This window comes from Narcine bancroftii, chromosome 12 (genome assembly GCF_036971445.1).
Source record: "Narcine bancroftii isolate sNarBan1 chromosome 12, sNarBan1.hap1, whole genome shotgun sequence".
Classification (NCBI taxonomy): domain Eukaryota; kingdom Metazoa; phylum Chordata; class Chondrichthyes; order Torpediniformes; family Narcinidae; genus Narcine; species Narcine bancroftii.
The window spans coordinates 59,186,673-59,212,451 of record NC_091480.1 but is presented as its reverse complement, the minus strand read 5'-3'; the positions used below and the strand labels follow the sequence as shown (position 1 = coordinate 59,212,451).

The following is a 25,779-nucleotide window of genomic DNA, read 5'->3' as shown; positions in this document are numbered from 1 at the left end:
TAAACAATACAGTAGATGGTAAAAACAACATTACAGCACTTTTTCCCAGCGTAATGTGAGAGATGGGAAAATTGACCTAAAATTATGAACATGGAAGAAACTAAAGTTCATCAGTAAAATGGCTGAAACCAGTTCAAACAGGATAAGTTTGGGGCTTAGGATGCAGGAAAGCAGAGTCAGCACGATTAACATAAGAATCTCCTATCCTTTGTGACAAGACCATAGGACTAAGATAAGGAATGGTAAGGTACAATAGAATGTAGGAAGTTGAGGTAGTCTGGATCAGATAAGGGTCTCCTAGCCCTGGACAGAAGTACCAAGTCATACATTTCTAATTAGCTAACCATACACAGATTTATACATATGAAATTAGCCAACCCTAGATAGAATGAGTCAACTCTGCATATTAAGAGACTGTAGCCCAGAGAATCAGGAAGGTGTGAATAAGGACAATGACATGATGGGGCACCCACAGGATACCCCCTGGTCCTCCAAGTGTACTGAAACTGCACGTAGGCAGGAAGAATTACCTATGCCAAACCCATCCAGGGGGCAGAAGAATGTAAGGGGGAGGGCATTCTGATACTGAAATTGACTGTATAAAAGTTGGGTGAGCCCCAGTATGTGTGTGTATTCCCAGGGTAAGGGGAAGCACCCAACTTTGCATTGTTGTAGTAATAAATGTTCTTTGTTCTCAATTTTTGTCTCGAGCAATTTCTTTAAAGGTACTTTAATTCCTAACAAATGGGGGCTCGTCCGGGATCACACTCCCTCCACTGACAGAGTGCCCCGACGACGAGAGTAGGTGCACCCCGGCTGATTCAGCTGGACTCACGGGCGACGGGTGGCTGGTCAGTGGAAGAAGCGAGTGATATCCGAGAAGAGGCATTGAGAACAAACGGCGGAAGGACGCGCGCTAGAGCAGTACTGCCAGAACTCGGTAAGAGTATTTTACTTGTTCCTAAGTATGGGAATAGCGGGCAGTAGAGATGAGAGTCCTGACACAGGACGTGACCACCAGATAGCTACGTACAGCCCGCTTGGGATGATGTTATCTGAGTGGGGCACAGGAAAGACCCGCGGTAAAGACAAACTGACGACGGTCAGGTATTGTTGTAATGAATGGGTGAGATACCCGGTTAAAGGGAGCTCCGTGTACTGGCCAAAATTCGGATCCGAGGATGAATGGATGTGTAAAGCTTTGAACCTATGGCTCTATCAAAACCAGAAAGACAATGTTGAGAGCAGGGAATGTGCAGCCTGCTGGCTCAAGGGATCCATTGAACAGCTGGTTTTGAATGAGAAAGAATTCTGGAATAAGAGAGAGGAGGAACCTCTTGTCCCTGAACCACAGGGTTGGGATGTGTTACATTCCCTCCCTCCACCTTATGTTCCTCCTATGCCGGCTCCTATCTTTCCTTCCCCTCCTATGACCTACCCTTCTGCACCTTCCCCACCTCCCCCACCACTAGAGAAGAGAGAAGAGAGCAGGAGTGGTATGATAACTTGCTCACAAAGCACTCGATTACCACCTCTGTTGACAGGAGAGAGAGGTAACTTTAATTCAGAACAGCGTGAGACTCTTCAGGAAGAAAGGGCAGAACCCTTTGATTCATTTCCCAGGGAGCAGGAACCCAGACCTAATAAGCTAGAAACCAATTGGATGAGACCACTGTGGGAAGTTCCCATGGGAGAGGGTCTCGGTTTCGTAAATGTGCCCCTGACCAGTACTGAAGTGTGTAACTTTAAGAAAGAACTGACCTCCCTGATAGAAGATCCCCAGGGATGTGCTGAACAGTTAGACCAATTTTTGGGACCAAATATATATACAATATGGGGGTCTCGACATAGAATCCCCAGCAGGGGAACAATTGGTACTAACAGGTTTTGTTACCAACTCAGCCCCAGACATTAAGAGAAAATTACAAAAGACAGAAAATTGGCATGAGCAGGGAATAACCCAGCTTCTACAGATCACACAAAAAGCATTTGTCCAGACATCTGAGGATAAGCAGAAAGCAAAGGCTAACATTTTGATGCAAGCAGTTAAAGTAATAGTAGATGAGTAACATGGAAAAGGCAGGGACTGTGTGCCAGCTCCTGAATGTTGGGAGAAGTGCAGGGAGTGGGAGAGTAGAGACCAGAGATAATTTCATAAATCACGACTTCCCACTTCAGTCACTGACCAATATTGATTAAAATTCATGCTAAAATTTAAATGTCATAAAGGATCATTTTTCAATACTGAAGAATTAGCGAATTTAACTACCAGTTAATTCCAATTTATGAAATAAATTGTATTCAAATGTGATTTTGCACAGGGACTACCTGAGAATAGTGATGTTATAACATTTGCAGGGAGAAATGTTTGCGCAAATAGGGTGAGTTCTATACATCTTAACTTTAAGTGTATGTGAGATAAAGAAAGGATCTGATGTGTAAAGTGGCTGGATCAGCCAGTTGAAGGGGGAGTGTGCATGTCCCTTTAAGTGCACTGTGGCACTTGAAATTGAGGCTTCAGGCTCTTGTCTTGCAGTTAGAGGTATGGAGCCCTATCAACACATTTAATACATTTCTTCTACACATTCAGCAGTCAAGGTCCGTGAGTTTAAAGATCACCCACCTCTGGAGAATAAAGATACCTCTGGGGATTCCTATGGGGATTCCTATAAGTTTAATCATTCATTTCTCTGGTGCATTTACCTCCGGAGTGAAATTAATGCCTCAGCACAATTTCTCTGTATTGCCGCTGTTATTTAATTCATGATAACTTTCCCCCATTCATCAGGTTTATATTTAAATCCGGTAGTGCGGAAGTTACATTGTAAATAATCACGGAGGTAAATCCTGCGCAACTGGATTCAGCTTAATGGAGAAATAAACCTGCGAACTGGTCTATGGTGGTGTGTGAGTACTGCAATAGGTGGAATATGATTTAAATTGGTGGCATAGTTCAGAACAATTGGGTGCATAAGAATAATAATATCATTAAGAACTCACAGATCTTGTACCAGATGCTATTCAGTACATCTTGACTTAAGGACTGGAGAAATTGGCATGTTAGAATGAGATTGGCATGGTACCAATATTTCTTGATTCAATAATGACTCCACAAGCTCCAGGATTCATGCAGCAGAACTTTTAAGTGGAATATAATAGAAACTAGCCTGTACTTAAATTATTGTGTGTGCAATCTTCATAAGAACATCTTTTAACTTTTTTTTGGTGCCTGTTTTACAGACTGTTTTAAATAAGGCCAGCTCCTGTGAGCTGTGGCACAAGGCATTTTACTTAAGGCAGAACTAAAGGTTGAATATGTTTCAAGTTCTCTTGCAGGGGCTCTTGTGCTGCAATGTCTGTTATGTACTCACTCTAACAAATTGGAGGGTTGTGCCCCATACAGACAAGCAGCTCCAACTGCATTTTAATAAGGTCTAACATATTCAAAACCCATGCAAATATGGTTTGTGTTTCATTTTACAATTTTTACACTAACACAAAGGAAAGTCAGATTGTTACAAAGTGCCGTAATTTAACATTTTTTTTCGTTTCTTTAATGGTTTATTCAGTTATTGTTGTATTTTACTTGTCTTTTGATTATTCAGTTATTGTTGTATTTTATAGCAGTTTTCAATGAGCTTTACATTTATTGTGTTTTATTCAGTTCTTATTGTATTTTATTGCAGTTTTCAATGAGCTTTACATTTATTGTGTTTTATTCAGTTCTTATTGTATTTTATTGCAGTTTTCAATGAGCTTTACATTTATTGTGCTTTATTCAGTTCTTATTGTATTTTAATGCTGTTTTTAATGAGCTTTACATGTATTGTTCATTGTTGTTTACTAATTTCTTTGGAATATTGTTCGTTAATGTTTTAAGCCCCCCTGGAATAGGGGCAGCAGAGGTTACAATTCAGCTCCTTTAGAATGTAGACAGGGCATAGATTTAATGTATAATCATAATGGGATATAAGGGATCCCAATACGGACCAGGGGAATTAAACAGCTTTAGTGGAGTACATCTAATTTGTATCATAGCCTACACAGGTATTAAAGACAGGAGTTTTGAAGCGATAGCACAAAGGACATGGTGGGACAAAGACAGACAGAATGGTAGTCAGCATTGTACATGTAACAGAGAGAGAGAGAGTTAATACATATGCTAATGTACACAGACAGGCTGCAACTCACAAGTTCAATGATATATATGCTAATGTTAGCAGACAAGCTGCAACACACAGTTAAATCACAAGAAACAATCCCCCCCCTGCTTGGTCACTTTTCATCACCCCATGAAAGGGAGCACCAGTTTCCAACAACGTGAGCTGCTTGACACTTTAATATCAGGCTCCAAACAGCCTTCGGAGATCGGTGGCCCTAGGGTTCGGGGCTGAAGAGGACATCAGATACGAGCCACAATCAAACGGAACCGCCTGACTACTGCTACTCGTTCGCTGCTGAAGGCAGCGCTTCTCATAGACTGCTACTCGTTCGCTGCTGAAGGCAGCGCTTCTCATAGACTGCTACTCGTTCGCTGCTGAAGGCAGCGCTTCTCATAGACTGCTACTCGTTCGCTGCTGAAGGCAGCGCCTCTCACAGACTTCGTCGGGACAACACTTACAAAGGTCGTGTGCTTCAAAGACACTGCTTCAATATTTCAACGTATGGGATGGACTAGACTCTTTACTGAGAACTGGAGCCTGATACTCCAAACCCTAATAAGCAGCTGGACTCACTCCCCTGACCTTCATGGTGCTCCCCTACCTAAAGACTTTACACAGACATTACAATTCGGTTATTGACCAGCTGGGTAAAACTACACCTTACACTTGAAAGATCAGTGTTACTGATCTAAAAGAAAAGTGAGGAGAGGGGGGGGGGGGGATCAGTCACACTGACACTAGTAACCAAAGATCAGTAACACTGATCATGGTGAAAGATCAGTATTACTGATCTAAAAGAAAAGTGAGGATTGTGAGAGATGGGAAAATTGACCTAAAATTATGAACATGGAAGAAACTAAAGTTCATCAGTAAAATGGCTGAAACCAGTTCAAACAGGATAAGTTTGGGGCTTTGGATGCAGGAAAGCAGAGTCAGCACGATTAACATAAGAATCTCCTATCCTTTGTGACAAGACCATAGGACTAAGATAAGGAATGGTAAGGTACAATAGAATGTAGGAAGTTGAGGTAGTCTGGATCAGATAAGGGTCTCCTAGCCCTGGACAGAAGTACCAAGTCATACATTTCTAATTAGCTAACCATACACAGATTTATACATATGAAATTAGCCAACCCTAGATAGAATGAGTCAACTCTGCATATTAAGAGACTGTAGCCCAGAGAATCAGGAAGGTGTGAATAAGGACAATGACATGATGGGGCACCCACAGGATACCCCCTGGTCCTCCAAGTGTACTGAAACTGCACGTAGGCAGGAAGAATTACCTATGCCAAACCCATCCAGGGGGCAGAAGAATGTAAGGGGGAGGGCATTCTGATACTGAAATTGACTGTATAAAAGTTGGGTGAGCCCCAGTATGTGTGTGTATTCCCAGGGTAAGGGGAAGCACCCAACTTTGCATTGTTGTAGTAATAAATGTTCTTTGTTCTCAATTTTTGTCTCGAGCAATTTCTTTAAAGGTACTTTAATTCCTAACAGTAGTGTAACTTTCAGATCAGAAGGATGAAGGACTGCACGCCAGGTGGAGGGTAGATTATCAATGTCGTTATTCTGTGGTTCGGTAGCTGGTTTAATTCATTGGATGTGGCTCCAGCCTTTTTCTTTCGTTCGCACGGCAGTGTCTGTAATCAAAAGTACACAATGGGGGCCATCCCAGACAGGTTTCAGTTGGTTATCTTGCCATGCTTTGACATAAACCCAATCACCCGGTTTAATAGAATGAATAGGATGCTCCAGGGGCGGAGTTTGAGCTAATAAACCCTTCTGTCTTAAGTCATGGAGAGAAGTAGAAAGTCCCTGTAAAAATTTAGAGATATATTGGTCATTAGCCTCAGGGATAGGGGTATCAGTGTGGAATCCCATGTAAGGAAGACCAAACATCATTTCATATGGTGAGACAGCAAGGTCCTTACGAGGAGCTGTGCGAGTCCTAATTAAAGCTAAGGGTAAGCATTTAATCCAGGAGAGGTCAGTTTCCTCATGAAGTCGAGTGAGCTGATTTTTCAAGGTTTGATTCATTCGTTCAACACGGCCTGAGCTCTGGAGGTGCAACGGGGTATGTAGCTGCTTGTCTATTCCCAGTCTTTTGCACACACCCTGGAGTACCTGAGAGGTAAAATGTGTACCTCGATCTGAGTCAGTGGTTTGAATCATACCATATCGTGGAATCACAGATTCCATTAGTATCCTGATAACGGAGCTGGCACGATTATTAGGGGTTGGGAAAGCCTCAACCCATCGTGTGAAATGATCTACCATCACCAGGAGGTATTTGTAAATTCCTATCTTAGGAAGTTCTGTAAAGTCAATTTGTATCCGTTGAAATGGGCGTACGGCTATATCACGACTGCCAGGCATTACCTAGTGCATAGATTTCTTATTTACTCTATGACAGATTGGACAACCCCGAGTACTTTGTTTGGCTATTGTATATATGCCTGAGCAATAAAAGGATCGTACAAATGTATCCACAAGTGCCTGTGTTCCCCAGTGTGTTTGTTGGTGTATCTGATCTACAATTTGCCGAGCCAAGGCTTTGTTCAGTAATTGACGTCCTTCTGCCGTCCACCACAACCCATCGGCAGTTTGGCGCATAACCTGGTCTTTCATAGAAACCTCCTCTTCCCGTGAAAAGATGGTAGTCTTTTTAACCTCTAGTGGGGTGGGCAGTAACAGGTGCATGTCTATTTTCTCTGCTAGTGCAGCTTGTTTGGCAGCTGCATCTGCCTGTCTGTTCCCATGGGCTTCGAGACTGTCACCTCTTTGATGGCTTCGTACATGTACTACAGCTATTTCCTCAGGTAATGTAAGAGCATCCAGGGATTGGACAATTAAGTTTTCATGGATCAGCTTCTGTCCTTTTCCAGTTATCATTCCCCATTCTTTCCAGATCTTCCCAAAGGTGTGCACTACACCAAAAGCGTACTTAGAGTCCGTGTAAATAGTGCCCACCTTGCTCTCCAGACCCTGGAGAGCTCCACAGAGGGCATACAATTCACAAGATTGTGCTGACCAATGACCAGGGAGGCAACCGGCTTCAATCACCACTCCTTCTTTCCCATCCACTACACTATACCCGCTGTAGCGAGTGCCATCAATGCAAAGAGAAGACCATCAATAAACCACCTTTCACCCTCCTGTAAAGGCTCATCACTTAAATCCTCTCTAATTTTGGTCTGTAAATCTATTACCTCTAAACACACATGTTCTAATTCATTTATGGTATTGTCAGAATTTGGAGAAACCAAGAAGGCTGCTGGATTGTGTTCTTTATTCGTAATCAGGGTCAAATCATCCCTATCCATTAGGATCGCTTCATACTTTAAAATTCTAGAGTCTGTGAGCCACCTTCCAGCACGTTGTAAGAGAATATTACGGACTGTGTGAGGGGTGTGAACCATCATCGGGGCACCAAACGTAATCTTTCGTCCTTCCTCAACTAAAATAGCAGTGGCTGCGATGGCTTGCACACATTCTGGCCAACCACGACAAACGGGATCTAAAACAGAAAAGCAACTGGCTGTCTATAGTCTGCCCTCTCTTGTGTTAGTACTCCGGTGGCTACACCTCCTTTCGCATTGGTATATAGGTCAAATGGCTTATTTAAGTCAGGTAATGCCAACACTGGGGCACTTATAAGGCTCTGTTTCACCAAGTTAAAATCTTTAATCTCTTCCTCTGTCCAGACAACAGCTTCGCCCCCTAGAAGCGTGAATTTATCATAGAGAAATCTGACCAGGCTAGAATAATTTTCAATCCAGATTCTACAGTATCCCACTAAACCAAGGAATTTCCTAAGTTCTTGGGCATTCTTGGGAGGGGGGATCTGTAGAATACCACGTATCCTCTCTGGACTTATTTTCCTAGTTCCCTGACTTACCAGATGACCTAAGTATTTAACTTCTGATTGAACAAATTGTAATTTGGATTCGCTCACCCTAAGACCCTTAATCTCCAGAAAATTTAAAAGTTCAACAGTATACTGTTTAGCTAATTCATACGTTTTTCCAGTAATTAACAAATCATCAACATATTGTATCAAGAGAGGAGTCACGTGATGGAGTAGTGGTCGTTCAGGGAATTCCAGCCCTCTCTGGAAAAGTTGAAAAAAAACTCACAAAACAAGAAAAAAAAATTAAAACAAAGTGAAAGTAAAGGTGAGAAGGAAATGGCAGTGAAGAGAGAAAAGTCGAAAACAACGGGAAGAAGAGAAGATGAAAGAAAGTCGGAAGAAGAAGGTGAAGGCCTTACCTGTCCGAGGAGGCCCGCCGCGGAGAGAGAAGCCCGCTCCCTAAGTTCAGTGGAAGTCCCGAGCTCGGGACTACAAAAATGGCTCGCAGAGCCGAGTAAAAGTGCGCGACCGCACATGCACGATGCGCATGAAAAAAACACACTGACGGGAGGGGGGAACAGCTGCGGAGTCGATCTCAACAGCTGAGAGTGACAGCTGCAACACAGCAACAGGAGCAGAACATAGAAAATAACGACAACCAGAAAGAAGAGAGCAAAAAGAAAACAAGGAAACAACAGATGGCCAACCCAGAGGAAGAAGAAGAAGAAGAACATAGAGAAATGGAAGAAGAGAAAGGCAAGACAATGGATATATCTTTTTTTAAAGAATCAGTGAAAGAATGGCAATTACAAGAATTTAATGAGATAAAAAGAAGAATTGAGAGTGCAGAAGAAAAAATGAATAAAATAGAAATGGTCATATCAGAGATAGGAAAAAGAGTGGATAATGTGGAAGAACAAGAAATAATCGTAGAAATGGAAGTAGAGGACTTAAAGGAGAAATTAGAAGAATCTAATAAAAAAGTTAAAGGGGCACATGAGCTGTTAGCTCAGAAGATAGATATAATGGAAAACTATAATAGAAGAAATAATATAAAGATAGTGGGCCTTAAGGAAGATGAAGAAGGCAAGAATATGAGAGAATTTATAAAAGATTGGATCCCTAGGGTCCTAGGAAGACCAGAATTACAGGAAGAAATGGAAATAGAAAGGGCACATAGAACATTAGCCTCGAAACCACAACCGCAGCAAAAACCAAGATCCATTTTAGTAAAATTCTTAAGATATACAACAAGAGAAAATATATTGGAGAAAGCAATGAAGAAAATAAGAGAAGACAAAAAGCCACTGGAATACAAAGGTCAAAAAATTTTTTCTATCCAGACATAAGTTTTGAACTCCTGAAGAAGAGGAAGGAATTTAATACAGCAAAAGCGATCCTATGGAAAAAAAGATATAAATTTATGTTAAAGTACCCAGCGGTACTTAAAATAGTTATTCCAGGGCAACAAAACAGACTATTCTCGGATCCGGAGGAAGCACGAAAATTTGCAGAACAACTATAAAACAAGCAGAGGGATGAAGACATGTAATGAGAGTAAAAATGACCACGAACTACATGTATGTGTGTATATGGGTATATATCTATATATATATAGATGTGTATGTATATATGTGTATACATGAGTGTATCCGTATTTAGAGGAAAATATATAGAGCATAGATAAGAATTAATAAGGCAATGAAAGGGAATAGAGGGAATAGGAGGGAATTAAAAGAGTGACCTTTGTTATATGTGAAAATTGAAATCTTTTCCGGGGGGGGGCTGGGTGGGGAGGAGTTATGGTCACTGCAAAATCAGTTGACCCTTGCGAGTGAATTTGCAAATCCAAATGGAGAGGGGCAATGTGGTTGCCCGACAAGGGATAAAGGGCAACTCAGGAAGGGGAGGGGATAATGGGGTTAAAGAAATTTTAGATAGGAGAATAAGGGAAATGTTTGATGTTTTAGAAATGTTGTCTTATAAAGTGTTCAAAACAACAAGGCAGAAATGGATAAGAAGGAAAGGTGACGATGAGGAAATGGAAAGGGAAGATAAACAAAGTATGAAATGGCTACGTTGAACTATATGACTTTAAATATTAACGGAACACATAACCAAATCAAAAGGAAGAAACTGCTAAATTTACTGAAAAAAGAAAAAATTGATATAGCATTTGTGGAAGAAATACATTTAACTGAAATGGAGCACAAGAAATTAAAGAAAGATTGGGTAGGACATGTAACAGCAGCGTCGTATAATTCAAAAGCAAGAGGAGTGGCTATATTAATCAGTAAAAATGTACCAATTAAAATAGAAGAGGAAATAATAGATCCAGCAGGGAGATATGTAATGATAAAATGTCAGATATATTCAAAGTTTTGGAATCTACTCAATGTATATTCACCTAACGAAGAAGATCAAAAGTTTATGCAAGATATTTTTTTGAAGATACCAGATACACAAGGGAACATATTAATAGGAGGGGATTTCAACCTTAATTTGGATTCAAATATGGATAAAATAGGGAAAAAAATTAACAGAAAGAACAAAGTAACCAAATTTATAATTAAATTGATGCAAGAAGTGCAACTTTTGGATATATGGAGGAAACAACACCCAAAGGAAAAGGAATATTCATATTTTTCGGATAGACATAAAACATACTCAAGAATAGACCTATTTCTGTTATCAGCTCGTATGCAAGATAGAGTAAGAAAAACAGAATATAAAGCTAGAATATTATCGGACCACTCACCCTTGATATTGACAATAGAGTTAGAGGACATCCCTCCAAGAATATATAGATGGAGATTAAACTCCATGCTACTTAAAAGGCAGGATTTTAGAGAATTCATTGAACGACAAATTAAAATTTACTTTGAAATAAATATGGAATCAGTGAAAGATAAGTTTATACTATGGGACGCAATGAAAGCGTTCATCAGAGGGCAAATAATAAGTTATGTAACCAAAATGAAGAAGGACTACAATCAGGAAACAGAGCAGTTGGAAAGGGAAATAGTAAATATAGAAAAACAATTAGCAATGAAGGAGCTAAAAGAAGAGAATTGGCAGATAAAAGAATAAAATATGAAACACTACAAACGTATAAGGTGGAGAAGAACATAATGAAGACAAAACAGAAATATTATGAACTAGGAGAAAAAACGCACAAAATTCTAGCATGGCAGCTTAAGACAGAACAAGCTAAGAAAATGGTATTGGCATCAAGGAAAAAAGACAAACAAATCACATATAATCCAACGGAGATTAATGAAAACTTTGGAGAATTCTATGAACAATTATACCAAACTGAAAACGAAGGGAAAGAAGGCAAAATAGATGAATTTTTAACTAAAATTGAACTACAAAAATTACAAATAGAGGAACAAAATAAATTAACAGAAACATTTGAAATAGTAGAAATACAAGAGATAATAAAAAAACTACCAAATAATAATACACCAGGAGAGGATGGATTCCCAATAGAATTCTATAAAACATTTAAAGATTTATTAATTCCTCCCCTTCTGGAAGTAATCAACCAGATTGATAAAACACAAAGCGTACCAGATTCATGCAAAACAGCAATAATTACAGTAATACCAAAGACAGGGAAAGATCCACTCGCACCAGCATCATATAGACCAATATCTTTACTTAACACAGATTATAAGATAATAGCTAAACTATTAGCAAACAGATTAGCCGACTATGTACCAAAAATAATAAATCTAGACCAAACTGGATTTATTAAAAAAAGACGGACAACAGACAATATTTGTAAATTTATTAACTTAATTCATGGAGTAGAAGGAAATAAATCTCCAACAGTAGCGGTTGCTTTAGACGCAGAGAAGGCATTTGACAGAGTAGAATGGAATTATTTATTCAAAGTATTACAAAAATTCAGTTTACCAGAGAAATATATTAATTGGATTAAAGCATTATATAAGGGGCCATTGGCGAAAGTGACAGTAAATGGATATATAACAAAACAATTTAAATTAAGCAGATCAACAAGGCAGGGATGCCCACTATCGCCCTTATTGTTCGCGTTAGCCATAGAACCACTAGCAGAAATGATAAGAACAGAAAATAAAATAAAAGGGATAAAAATAAAAGACAAGGAATATAAAATCAGTTTATTTGCGGATGATGTTATAGTATACTTAACAGAACCAGAAATATCAATAAAAGAATTACATAAGAAATTGAAGGAATATGGAGAAGTGTCGGGATACAAGATTAACGTAAATAAAAGTGAAGCAATGCCAATGAATAATGCGGATTTTTCAAAATTTAAGAAAGAATCACCATTCAGATGGCAAATGCAAGCAATACGATACCTAGGTATACAAATAAATAAAAACCTCGGCCATCTATATAATCTCAATTATTATCCACTAATGAAAAAATTACAGGGCGACTTAGAACATTGGAAAGACTTACCACTAACACTAATAGGAAGGATAAACTGTATTAAAATGAACATTTTCCCAAGGATACAATACCTATTTCAGGCATTGCCAATACACTTGACGGAGAAATTCTTCAAGGAGTTAAAGAAAATAATAAGGAAATTTTTATGGAAAGGGGGGAAACCGAGGATAGCACTAGATAAATTAACAGAATGGTATAAACAAGGAGGCTTACAACTGCCAAACTTTAAAAATTATTATAGAGCCGCACAATTAAGATACCTATCAGATTTTTATCAAACAAGGGAAAAGCCAGATTGGACTAGATTAGAACTAGATAAAATAGGGGAGAAGATACCCGAACATATATTATATAAATGGGATGAAAAATTGGTACAACGTAGGAATTCTCCAGTATTACATCATCTGCTCAATATTTGGAAGAAGATTCATGTAGAAAGGAATAAAACAAATGACCAACTACCAAAACTATCACTGACGCAAAATCAGCTAATCCCTTTTACAATAGATAACCTTTCCTTTAGAGAATGGGAGAAAAAAGGGATCAATAGAATAGAAAATTTCTATTCAGGAAATAAATTATTAACCTTTGAACAAATGAAGGATAAATATAATATAACTCACGATACAGTGTTGGCATACTACCAACTGAAATCCTACTTGAAGGACAAACTGGGAAGCAGTCTGAGGTTACCAGAGGGAAGTAATTTTGAATATGTGATTACAGACACAATGATAATCAAAAAATTTCTAACAAACATGTATATTAAACTGCAAGAAAAGGAGAATGAGGAAACAAATGGTAAAACTAAACAAAAATGGGAACAAGATCTAAACATAAAGATAAAGAAGGAAACATGGGAGAAGTTATCCTCAGGAACTATGAGAAATATAATAAATACGAGGTTACCTATGATACAATATAACTGGATACACAGGCTATATATTACACCTCAAAAGTTAAATAAATGGGACCCAACAGTATCTGACAGATGTTTTCACTGTAAAAAGGAAATGGGAACAACAATTTGTGCAATCTGGACATGTGAGAAAGTGAAAAAATTTTGGGAAGATCTAAACCAGATATTAAATAAAATCACAAAAAACAATATACCAAAAAACCCAGAGATCTTCCTCCTAAGTAACATAAAAAACAAAGAATTTGGACTTGATTTGGATGGTGCACAAAAAAGATTTGTTAGGATAGCCCTAGCTGTAGCAAAAAAATGTATTATGTCAGCCTGGAAATTAGAAGATAACTTGAGAATACAACAATGGTATATAGATATGAATAAATGTATTCCATTAGAAAAAAATAACATATAATTTTAGAAAAAATAACATATAATGTAAGAAATAATATTACAATATTTGAACAAATATGGGAGCCATACATGAAACACAACAGAGAAAACCTACCGGGGACATCTACCACCTAAAGTGACAGAAGGAGAAGGAAATGAAAAGAATTGACTCAGTGGAATTTCTCGTTTGTTTTTATTGAGTGGCAACATTGTTTGATGGCTTTAATGTATCTTAGATTAAATGAATGGGAGGGGAGGTAGGGAGGGTGGGATGTGAAGAGGGATGGGGGGGAGAAAACGACACTGTATATATTTGAAAAGGAAAATGTATGTATCTTGATCAATGTGGTTTATAGTGTGAAAAATAAAAAAATTTAATTACAAAAAATGAAGCGCGCTAGAACTAGCTACTGGACCTCGGTAAGAGAAATTTTACTTACCTGTTAGTATGGGAGTTGTGAGTAGTAAGGAAGAGAGTCCTAGTGAAGGATGGCAGGATCAGATAACCAAGCAAAGTCCGTTAGGATTAATGTTATCTGATTGGGGTGTGGGGAGAACCCGTGGGAAGGACAAACTGACCATGGTCAGGTATTGTTGTTTGGAATGGGTTAAAAGCCCGATTAAGGGGAGCTCTGTATATTGGCCAAAGCTCAGATCCGAGGATTACAGGATGTGTCAAGCATTGAACATCTGGCTCTATCAAAATCAAAGAGATAATCTTGAGAGCAGGGAATATGCAGCCTGCTGGCTCAGGGGATTGTTTGATCAACTGATTTTGCATGAAAAGGAATGCAAGGACAAGAGAGATGAGGAACCTTTTGTCCCTGAACCACAAGGATGCGATGTGTTACATTCCCTTCCTCCACCTTATGTTTCTCCTATGCCGGCTCCTATCTTTCCCCCCCCCCTCTTATGCTCTACCCTTCTGCACCTTCCCCTCCTCCCCCACAGCTAGAGAAAAGAGAAGAAAGTAGGAGTGGTATGATGACCCATTCACAAAATACTCGATTAACACCTCTATTGACAAGAGAGAGAGGCGACTTTAATTCAGAACAGTGTGAGACCCTCCAGGAAGAAAGGGCAGAAGCCTTTGATTCATTTCCCAGAGAGCAGGAACCTAGACCTAATAAGCCAGAAACTAACTGGATGAGACCTCTGCGGGAAGTTCCCGTGGGAGAGGGTATCGGTTTCGTAAATGTGCCCCTGACCAGTACAGAGGTGCGTAACTTTAAGAGAGAAATGATCTCCCTGATAGAAGATCCTCAAGGATGTGCTGACAATTAGATCAATTTTTGGGACCAAATACATATACCTGGGATGAGTTAACATCTATCTTTAAAACACTGTTTACTTTGGATGAGTGTGGAATGATTCGCCAGGCAGGGATTAGAGTCTAGGATAGGGAACACCAAGGGTGACCAGAGGTGATACCTGGAGAAGCTAAATTTCCCCTGGCGAAACCAAATTGGGATAAGAATACTAATGATGGTCGCACATTAATGGAAGAATATAGGGTTAATTTGATAAAAGGAATCAAGGAATCTGTTCCAAAGGGACAAATTTTTAAGAAAGCATTTGAGGTTCCCCAAGGTCCCAAGGAGACCCCCTCTGCATTTCTGAATAGATTGCGTATGGCCATACAGCAATATGGGGGTCTGGACATAGAATCCCCAGCAGGGGAACAACTAATATTAAACAGGTTTCGTTACGAACTCAGCCCCAGACATTAGAAGGAAATTACAGAAGACTGAGAATTGGCATGAGCAAGGAATAACCCAGCTTCTACAGATCGCACAAAGAGCATTTGTCCAGAGGTCTGAGGATAAGCAGAAAGGAAAGTCTAAGATTTTGATGCAGGCAGTCAAGGGAGTAGTGGAGGAACAACAAGGAAAGTGTAGGGACTGTGTGCCAGCTCCTGGACGTTGGGAGGGGAGCCAGAGGTGGGGAAGTTGGGACCCGAGTAGATGGAGGAGTAGAGGAGGATTCCAGGGACGACGACTATTCCCGGGACCCTGTGGAGACCCAGGTAGAAATTGGGAAACAGAAGCATTAGTTTGTTATCATTGTAAAAAGGAGGGACACTTTAAGAAAGAATGCCCAATGCGAGCCAGGGAGACACAATCCTACGCCTTGATGGAAGCAGATTATGAATAGGGGAGTCACAGTTCTCAGTCAATACACACCATGGGGCTGCACGGAGAACCATTAGTAAATTTAAGCATAGGACCCCACAGTGACAAGATGGTATTTTTAGTTGATTCCGGGGCAGCCCGGTCTAGTATTTTACAACCACCCGAAGGTGTTAGGATAGAAGGGACAGTGATAGTTTCGGGAGTAGGAGGAAGAGACTTTACAGTCCCTGTATTAAGAGATGTAAGAATACAAATGGGAGAAAAGGTAATAACAGAGGATCTTCTACTAGTTCCCCAAGCTGGAGTTTGTTGTTAGGACGATATTTACAGGACCAATTGGCTATCGGCACCAGACCACAGGAATCAGGTATCGGAGTTCAATTGTACGTATTAAGTGAGGAAGATCGAGAACTAATAAATCCTGGAGTATGGGCAGAAAGAGGCAATAGAGGAGTGTTAGATATTCCTCCCCTGCAAGTTACTTTAAAAGATTCTGAACAAGTAATTAGACGAAAACAGTATCCAATTCCGATGGCTGGCCGAAAGGGGCTGCAGCCAGTAATTGACCAGTTGGTGAAAGATGGTATACTCGAACCTTGTATGTCACCTTTTAATACCCCAATTTTACCTGTCCAAAAAAACCAGTCGGTACCTATCGATTAGTGCAGGACTTGAGGGAGCTGAACAAAATTATTTTCACCTGTCACCCAGTTGTACCTAATCCCTATGCAATAATGGGTAAAATCGATCCGCATAGTAAATGGTTTATTGTGATTGACCTCAAAGATGCTTTCTGGACCTGTCCGTTAGCAACAGAGAGCAGAGACATGTTTGCCTTTGAATGGGAAAATCCTTTTACTGGACGTAAGAATCAATACCGTGGACTGTCCTTCCCCAGGGCTTTACAGAATCACCAAATTTATTCGGTCAGGTCTTAGAACAAATATTCGATGAGGCTCCTCAGAGAGAGAATTGCCAGTTGATACAATATGTTTTTTTTTAAATTTATTATTTTTAACACCATAAACCACGTTAACCAAGATACGTACATTTTCCTTTTCAAATATATACAGTGTCATTTTCTCCCCCCCCTCCCTCCTCCCATCCCACCCTCCCTACCTCCCCCCCATTCATTTAAAGTACAAAATCTTAGATACATTAAACCAGTCAAACAATGTTGTCACTCAATAAAAATAAACAAGAAATTCCACTGAGTCAATTCTTTTCATTCCCTTCTCCTTTTGTCATTTTAGGTGGTTTTCTCTATTGTGTTTCATGTATGGTTCCCATATTTGTTCAAATATTGTAATACTATTTCTTAAATTATATGTTATTTTTTCTAGTGGAATACATTTATTCATTTCTATATACCATTGTTGTATTCTTAAATTATCTTCTAATTTCCAGGTTGACATAATACATTTTTTTGCTATGGCTAGAGCTATCTTAACAAATCTTTTTTGTGCACCATCCAAATCAAGTGCAAATTCTTTGTTTTTTATGTTACTTAGGAGGAAGATCTCTGGATTTTTTGGTATATTGTTTTCTGTAATTTTATTTAATATCTGGTTTAGATCTTCCCAAAATTTTTCTACTTTCTCACATGTCCAGATTGCATGAATTGTTGTTCCCATTTCATTTTTACAACGAAAACATCTGTCAGATACTGTTGGGTCCCATTTATTTAACTTTTGAGGTGTAATGTATAGCCTGTGTATCCAGTTATATTGTATCATAGGTAACCTCGTATTTATTGTATTTCTCATCGTTCCAGAGCATAACTTCTCCCATGTTTCCTTCTTTATCTTTATGTTTAGATCTTGTTCCCATTTTTGTTTAGTTTTACAATTTGTTTCCTCATTCTCCTTTTCTTGCAGTTTAATATACATATTTGTTATAAATCTTTTGATTATTATTGTGTCTGTAATCACATATTCAAAGTTAATTCCCTCTTGTAACCTCAGACTGCTTCCTAATTTGTCCTTCAAGAAGGATCTCAGTTGGTAATATGCCAACACTGTATCGTGAGTTATATTATATTTATCCTTCATTTCTTCAAAGGATAATAATCTATTTTCTGAAAAACAATTTTCTATTCTATTGATCCCTTTTTTCTCCCATTCTCTAAAGGAAAGGTTATCTATTGTAAAATGGATTAGCTGATTTTGCGTCAGTGATAGTTTTGGTAGTTGGTCATTTGTTTTATTCCTTTCTACATGAATCTTCTTCCAAATATTGAGCAGATGATGTAATACTGGAGAATTCCTACGTTGTACCAATTTTTCATCCCATTTATATAATATATGTTCGGGTATCTTCTCCCCTATTTTATCTAGTTCTAATCTAGTCCAATCTGGCTTTTCCCTTGTTTGATAAAAATCTGATAGGTATCTTAATTGTGCGGCTCTATAATAATTTTTAAAGTTTGGCAGTTGTAAGCCTCCTTGTTTATACCATTCTGTTAATTTATCTAGTGCTATCCTCGGTTTCCCCCCTTTCCATAAAAATTTCCTTATTATTTTCTTTAACTCCTTGAAGAATTTCTCTGTCAAGTGTATTGGCAATGCCTGAAATAGGTATAATATCCTTGGGAAAATGTTCATTTTAATACAGTTTATCTTCCTATTAGTGTTAGTGGTAAATTTTTCCAATGCTCTAAATCGCCCTGTAATTTTTTTCATTAGTGGATAATAATTGAGATTATATAGATGACCGAGATTTTTATTTATTTGTATACCTAGGTATCTTATTGCTTGCATTTGCCATCTGAATGATGATTCCATCTTAAATTTTGAGAAATCCGCATTATTCATTGGCATTGCTTCACTTTTATTTACGTTAATCTTGTCACCCGACACTTCTCCATATTCCTTCAATTTCTTATATAATTCTTTTATTGATAGTTCTGGTTCTGTTAAGTATACTATAACATCATCCGCAAATAAACTGATTTTATATTCCTTGTCTTTTATTTTTATCCCTTTTATATTATTTTCTGTTCTTATCAATTCTGCTAGTGGTTCTATAGCTAACGCGAACAATAAAGGCGATAGTGGGCATCCCTGCCTTGATCTGCTTAATTTAAATTGTTTTGTTATATATCCATTTACTGTCACTTTCGCCAATGGCCCCTTATATAATGCTTTAATCCAATTAATATACTTCTCTGGTAAACTGAATGTTTGCAATACTTTGAATAAATAATTCCATTCTACTCTGTCAAAGGCCTTCTCTGCATCTAAAGCAACTGCTTCTGTTGGTGCTTTACTCCCTTCTATTGCATGAATTGAGTTAATAAATTTACAAATATTGTCTGTTGTCCGTCTTTTTTTAATAAATCCAGTTTGGTCTAGATTTACCATTTTAGGTACATAATCTGCTAATCTGTTTGCTAATAGTTTAGCTATTATCTTATAATCTGTGTTAAGTAATGATATTGGTCTATATGACGCTGGTGTGAGTGGATCTTTCCCTTGCTTTGGTATTACTGTTATTATTGCTGTTTTACAGGAATCTGGTAAGCTTTGTGTTTTGTCAATCTGGTTGATTACTTCCAGGGGGGGGAGGAATTAATAAGTCTTTAAATGTTTTATAGAATTCTATTGGGAATCCATCCTCTCCTGGTGTTTTATTATTTGGTAGTTTTTTTATTATCTCTTGTATTTCTACTATTTCAAATGGTTCTGTTAATTTATTTTGTTCCTCTATTTGTAATTTTGGTAGTTCAATTTTAGTTAAAAATTCATCTATTTTGCCTTCTTTCCCTTCGTTTTTAGTTTGGTATAATTGTTCGTAGAATTCTCTGAAGTTTTTATTAATCTCTGTTGGATTATATGTGATTTGTTTGTCTTTTTTCCTTGATGCCAATACCATTTTCTTAGCTTGTTCTGTCTTAAGCTGCCATGCTAGAATTTTGTGTGTTTTTTCTCCTAGTTCATAATATTTCTGTTTTGTCTTCATTATGTTCTTCTCCACCTTATATGTTTGTAGTGTTTCATATTTTATTTTTTTATCTGCCAATTCTCTTCTTTTATTTGTGTCTTCCTTCATTGCTAATTCTTTTTCTATATTTGCTATTTCCCTTTCCAACTGCTCTGTTTCCTGATTGTAGTCCTTCTTCATCTTGGTTACATAACTTCTTATTTGCCCTCTGATGAACGCTTTCATTGCGTCCCATAGTATAAACTTATCTTTCACTGATTCTGTATTTATTTCAAAGTACATTTTAATTTGTCTTTCAATTAATTCTCTAAAACCCTGCCTTTTAAGTAGCATGGAGTTTAATCTCCATCTATACATTCTTGGAGGGATGTCCTCTAACTCTATTGTCAATGTCAGGGGTGAGTGGTCCGATAATATTCTAGCTTTATATTCTGTTTTTCTTACTCTGTCTTGCATGCGAGCTGATAACAGGAATAGGTCTATTCTTGAGTACCCAAATAATATGAATATTCCTTTTCCATTGGGTGTTGTTTCCTCCATATATCCAAAAGTTGCATTTCTTGCATCGATTGAATTATAAATTTGGTTACTTTGTTCTTTCTGTTAATTTTTTTCCCAGTTTTATCCATGTTTGAATCCAAATTAAGGTTGAAATCTCCTCCTATTAGTATGTTCCCTTGCGTGTCTGCTATCTTCAAAAAAATATCTTGCATAAATTTTTGATCTTCTTCGTTAGGTGAATATACATTGAGTAAATTCCAAAACTCCAAATATATCTGACATTTTATCATTACATATCTCCCTGCTGGATCTTTTATTTCCTCTTCTATTCTAATTGGTATATTTTTACTGATTAATATAGCTACTCCTCTAGCTTTTGAATTATATGACGCTGCTGTTACATGTCCTATCCAATCTCTCTTTAATTTCTTGTGCTCCATTTCAGTTAAGTGTGTTTCTTACACGAATGCTATATCAATTTTTTCTTTTTTTCAGTAAATTTAGCAGTTTCTTCCTTTTGATTTGGTTATGTATTCCGTTAATATTTAAAGTCATATAGTTCAACATAGCCATTTCATACTTTGTTTATCTTTCCTTTCCGTTTCCTCATCATCACCTTTCTTTCTTATCCATTTCTGCTTTCTTGTTTTGAACACTTTATAAGACAACATTTCTAAAACATCAAACATTTCCCTTATTCTCCTATCTAAAATTTCTTTAACCCCACTATCCCCTCCCTTTCCTGAGTTGCCCTTTATCCCTTGTCGGGCAACCAAATCTCCCCTCTCCATTTGGATTTGCGAATTCACTCGCAAGCGTCAACTGATTTCGCAGTGACCGTAACTTCTCCCCACCCAGCCCCCCCAGAAAAGATTTTAATTTTCATATATAACAAAGGTCACTCTCTTAATTCCCTCCTTACTTCCTCTCTTCCCTTTCTTTCCCTTATTAATTCTTATCTATACTCTATATATTTTCCTTTAAATACGCATACACTCATGTACACACATACATACACACACACACACACACACACATATATATATATATATATATATACATACACACATATACACACATACAAATAGTTCGTGGTCATTTTTTGCTCTTGTTACATATCTTCATCTCTCTGTCTGTTTTGTAGATGTTCTGTAAATTTTCGTGCTTCCTCCAGATCCGAGAATCGTCTGTTTTGCTGCCCTGGAAGAACTATTTTAAGTACCGCTGGGTACTTTAGCATAAATTTATATCCTTTTTTCCATAGGATCGGTTTTGCTGTATTAAACTCCTTTCTCTTCTTCAGGAGTTCAAAACTTATGTCTGGATAGAAAAAAAATTTTTGACCTTTGTATTCCAGTGGCTGTTTGTCTTCTCTTATTTTCTTCATTGCTTTCTCCAATATATTTTCTCTTGTTGTATATCTTAGGAATTTTACTAAAATGGATCTTGGTTTTTGTTGTGGCTGTGGTTTAGAGGCTAATGTTCTATGTGCCCTTTCTATTTCCATTTCTTCCTGTAATTCTGATCTTCCTAGGACCCTGGGGATCCAATCTTTTATAAATTCTCTCATATTCTTGCCTTCTTCAACTTCCTTAAGGCCCACTATCTTTATATTATTTTTTCTATTATAATTTTCCATTATATCTATCTTCTGAGCTAACAGCTCTTGTGTCACTTTAACTTTTTTATTAGATTCTTCTAATTTCTCTTTTAAGTCCTTTACTTCCATTTCTACGGCTGTTTCTCATTCTTCCACCTTTTCCACTCTTTTTCCTATATCTGACATGACCATCTCTAATCTATTCATTTTTTCTTCTGTACTTTTAATTCTTCTTTTTATTTCACTAAATTCTTGTGATTGCCATTCTTTTACTGATTCCATATATTCTTTAAAAATATATAAATCCATTGTCTTGCCTTTCCCTTTTTCTTCCATTTCTCTGTGTTCTTCTTCTTCTTCTTCCTCTGGTTGGTCATCTGTTGTTTCCTTGATTTCTTTTTACTCTCTTCTTTCTTGTTCTCATTGTTTTCTCTGTTCTCTTCCTGTTGCTGTGTTGCAGCTGTCATCCTCAGCTGTGGAGATCGACTCCTCAGCTGGTCCCCCCTCCCATCAGTGTTTTTTTGTCATGCGCAGTTGCGCACTTTTGCTTGGCTCCGTGAGCCATTTTTGTAGTCCCGAACTCGGGACTTCGACTGAACTGAGGCAGCAGGCTTCTCTCTCCGTGGCGGGCCTCCTCGGACAGGTAAGGCCTTCACCTTCTTCTTCCGACATCCTTTCTTCTTCTCTTCTTCCCGTTGCTTTTGACTTTTCTTTCTTCATTGCCATATTCTTCCCACCTTTACTTTCACTTTATTTTAATTTTTGTGTTTGTGCCTTTGTGTTTTCTGTGTTTTTTTTAAACTTTTCCGGAGAGGGCTGGAGTTCCCCAACCGGCCACTACTCCATCACGTGACTCCTCCTAGTGTGCTTCCTTAACTTCCTCTCATTGTTTGTTCTCAATGCCTCTTCTCGGATATCACTCGCTTCATCCACTGACCAGTCACCTTTTGTCCGTGAGTCCAGCTGATTCAGCTGGGGTGAACCTACCCCCGTCGTCGGGCACTCTGTCAGTGGAGGGAGTGGGATCCTGGATGAGCCCCCATTTGTTAGAAACAGAAGTACCTTCACAGAAATTGCTCGAGACAAAAATTGAGAACAAAGAACATTTATTATACAACAATGCAAAGTTGGGTGCTTCCCCTTACCCTGGGAATACACACATACACTGGGGCTCACCCAACTTTTATACAGTTCATTTCAGTGTAGGAATACCCTCCCCCTTACATTCTTCTGCCTCCTGGATAGGTTTGGCATTATGCAATCCTGCCTGCCTACATGCTGTTTCTGTGAACTTGGAGGACCAGGGGGTATCCTGTCGGTGTCTCATCATGTCATTATCCTCATTGTCCTTATTCACAAACCTGTCTTTGTTCTAATTTACACCTTCCCAACTCTCAAGGCTGTGACCTCTTCATATGTAGAACTGGCTAATACCTATTTAAGGCTCACTAATTACATATGCAAACCTGCTAATTCTATCTAGGGCTTAGAAGACCCTTATCTTATTCAGACTAACTCCATTCTATTATCTATTGTCTATCCTTATCTCATTCATATGGTGAACTTGCTGATTCTGTGAAATGCTAGAAGATTCTTATCTTATTCAGACTGACTCTACTTCCTACATTCCAATATCCATTTCTTATCCTGTTCATACCGGCTTTATTCATTTACCCATATATCTATTTTAGTTTCCTCATCTTCATATTTTTATATCATTTGTACTCATCTCTCACAGGGGTGAATGTGGTGATACACCACTGGCCTACTGAAGGGGGAAACCTTTGTACCTTCAGAAGAGCATGGGGACTGGTACAACAGACTTTGTTCGACATAAACTTCCACAGAGCCAGTTGTGAGGAGAGCTGCTGTAAACTCAGAGAGTGTCTTCGAAGGGCCGGCTCAGGCTTATATCCCAGAGGGTGATTGACACCCGACCAGGTGGGGCTCAATATAAATCTTTTGATTTGGTGTGTTTGCTTCTGACTGACAATGCACCACAAATCCCACTGCCCCGCTCTCTCCCCACTGCCCCGCTCTCTCCCCACAGCCGTGTATCAGCCCCCACACTGATCCCACTGCCCCACTCTCTCCCCACAGCCGTGTATCAACCCCCACACTGATCCTACAGCCCCACTCTCTCCTCACAGCCGTGTATCAACCCCCACACTGATCCCACTGCCCCACTCTCTCCCCACAGACCTGTATCAGTTGTCATACTGATCCCACTACCCCATGCTCTCCCTGCAACCCTGTACCAGTCCCCATGCTCTTCTGAAGGTACAAAGGTTTCCCCCTTCAGTAGGCCAGTGGTGTATCACCACATTCACCCCTGTGAGAGATGAGTACAAATGATATAAAAATATGAAGATGAGGAAACTAAAATAGATATATGTATCAGCCCCCACACTGATCCCACTGCCCCATTCTTCTCACAGCCGTTTCAGTCCACACACTGATCCCACTGCCCCACTCCCTCCCCACAGCCCTGTCTGTATCAGTCATCACACTGATCCCACTACCCCACTCTCCCTACAGCCCTGTATCAGCCCCCACACTGATCCCACTCTCCCCACAGCCCTGTATCAGTCCCCACACTGATCCCACTCCCCCACTCTCCCCACAGCCGTGTATCAGCCCCCACACTGATCCCACTGCCCCATTCTCTCCCCACAGTCCTGTATCAGTCCCCACACTGATCCCACTGCCCTGCGCTACCCCCACAGCCCTGTATCAGCCCTGAGACTGATCCCACTTCCCCGGTCTCTCCCCACAGCCGTCATTGTGACTCCCCCACCACTTACAGTACTGTCCAGTGTTGGTCTGATGGACAGGCATTGGCACAGTCACGGTGGAGAGGGGAGTGCCTCCAACCTCCTCGTCCATTTTGTCCTTGCTCTTGCTCGCCGTGTCTCCGGATGACAGCTCCATTAGGATTTTCCTGCCAACAGCGTGTGGTGGGGGGCAGTGTCAGAGATGGTCTTCCACCTCCTTCAAGGTGTCCTACTGACCCATTGTTACATCATACAGGACCCCCCACTCTCATCACAAGGGGAGGGTGTTGGAGGATGGCTGGGGCGAACATTTCTGCATGCTCTCCCCCAAGTCTTGGTCACTGTCTGACATCTTCCCCATGCGCCCCACCCCCCACACCCCCGCCTCTGTACCTGTAGGAGAAAATCTTGAGGGTTTTCTGAGAGGATAACATGCTGTCTGTTGATTCCTGGGAATCATTGCTCTCCGTCATCACTGACACCTGTCCCAGGAAGAGTGAAAGGGGAGGGAGAGAGAGGGGTGAAGCGGTAACGTTGTTCCTGGCTGTCATTGCTCACAGCCGCCACCCCTACATACGTGTTGACCCACAGCTGAGTCTGTGAACCTCTTCGCACCTATGACAACCTTCACCACCATCCACAACTCCTCCAACCTTCGTATCATCTGCAAAATTACTGACCCCTTCTCCGTGGATTGTCACCTTGCCCTGGTGGAGAAGCTTGTGTGACCCTGTGATCCCGAGAGTGATGCCGTCTGGAGTGATGTTCCCGTCAGGGCCACCCGTGGCGGTAAGGTTGAGGGTGGGGTCCCTGACAAAAACAATCCAACCAGGATGTCAACAGTGGGACAGGCAGACGAAGTGACTGAACTCAACAGCTGTAAAGGGGGACGAAGGCTGCAACAAATCCACCAGCTCCGATCCTCATGGTCTCCTGTCCATTGGGATTAGTTGGTTGATTTGTGAAGTATCATATACTTCTTGGAGTGAAACATCAAGTGCACATTAAACAAATACACGCACAGGCATCTTCGCACGCTGGTTCAATCTTCCTCCAAGATTGGAC

The 25,779-nt window shown here is 39.5% G+C and overlaps 1 protein-coding gene across 1 annotated transcript in view; it reads right to left on the bottom strand.

The window, feature by feature from the left end:
• The window catches only part of LOC138747172 (cyclic AMP-dependent transcription factor ATF-1-like), a 139,664-nt gene extending 114,723 nt beyond the window's left edge, over window positions 1-24,941 (bottom strand). The window contains exon 1 of the mRNA XM_069906155.1: window positions 24,745-24,941. Coding sequence (XP_069762256.1) covers window positions 24,745-24,871 — 127 coding nt within the window. The 5' untranslated portion in view covers window positions 24,872-24,941. The remainder of the gene's footprint in view (window positions 1-24,744) is intronic.
• Window positions 24,942-25,779: the final 838 nt, after the last annotated feature.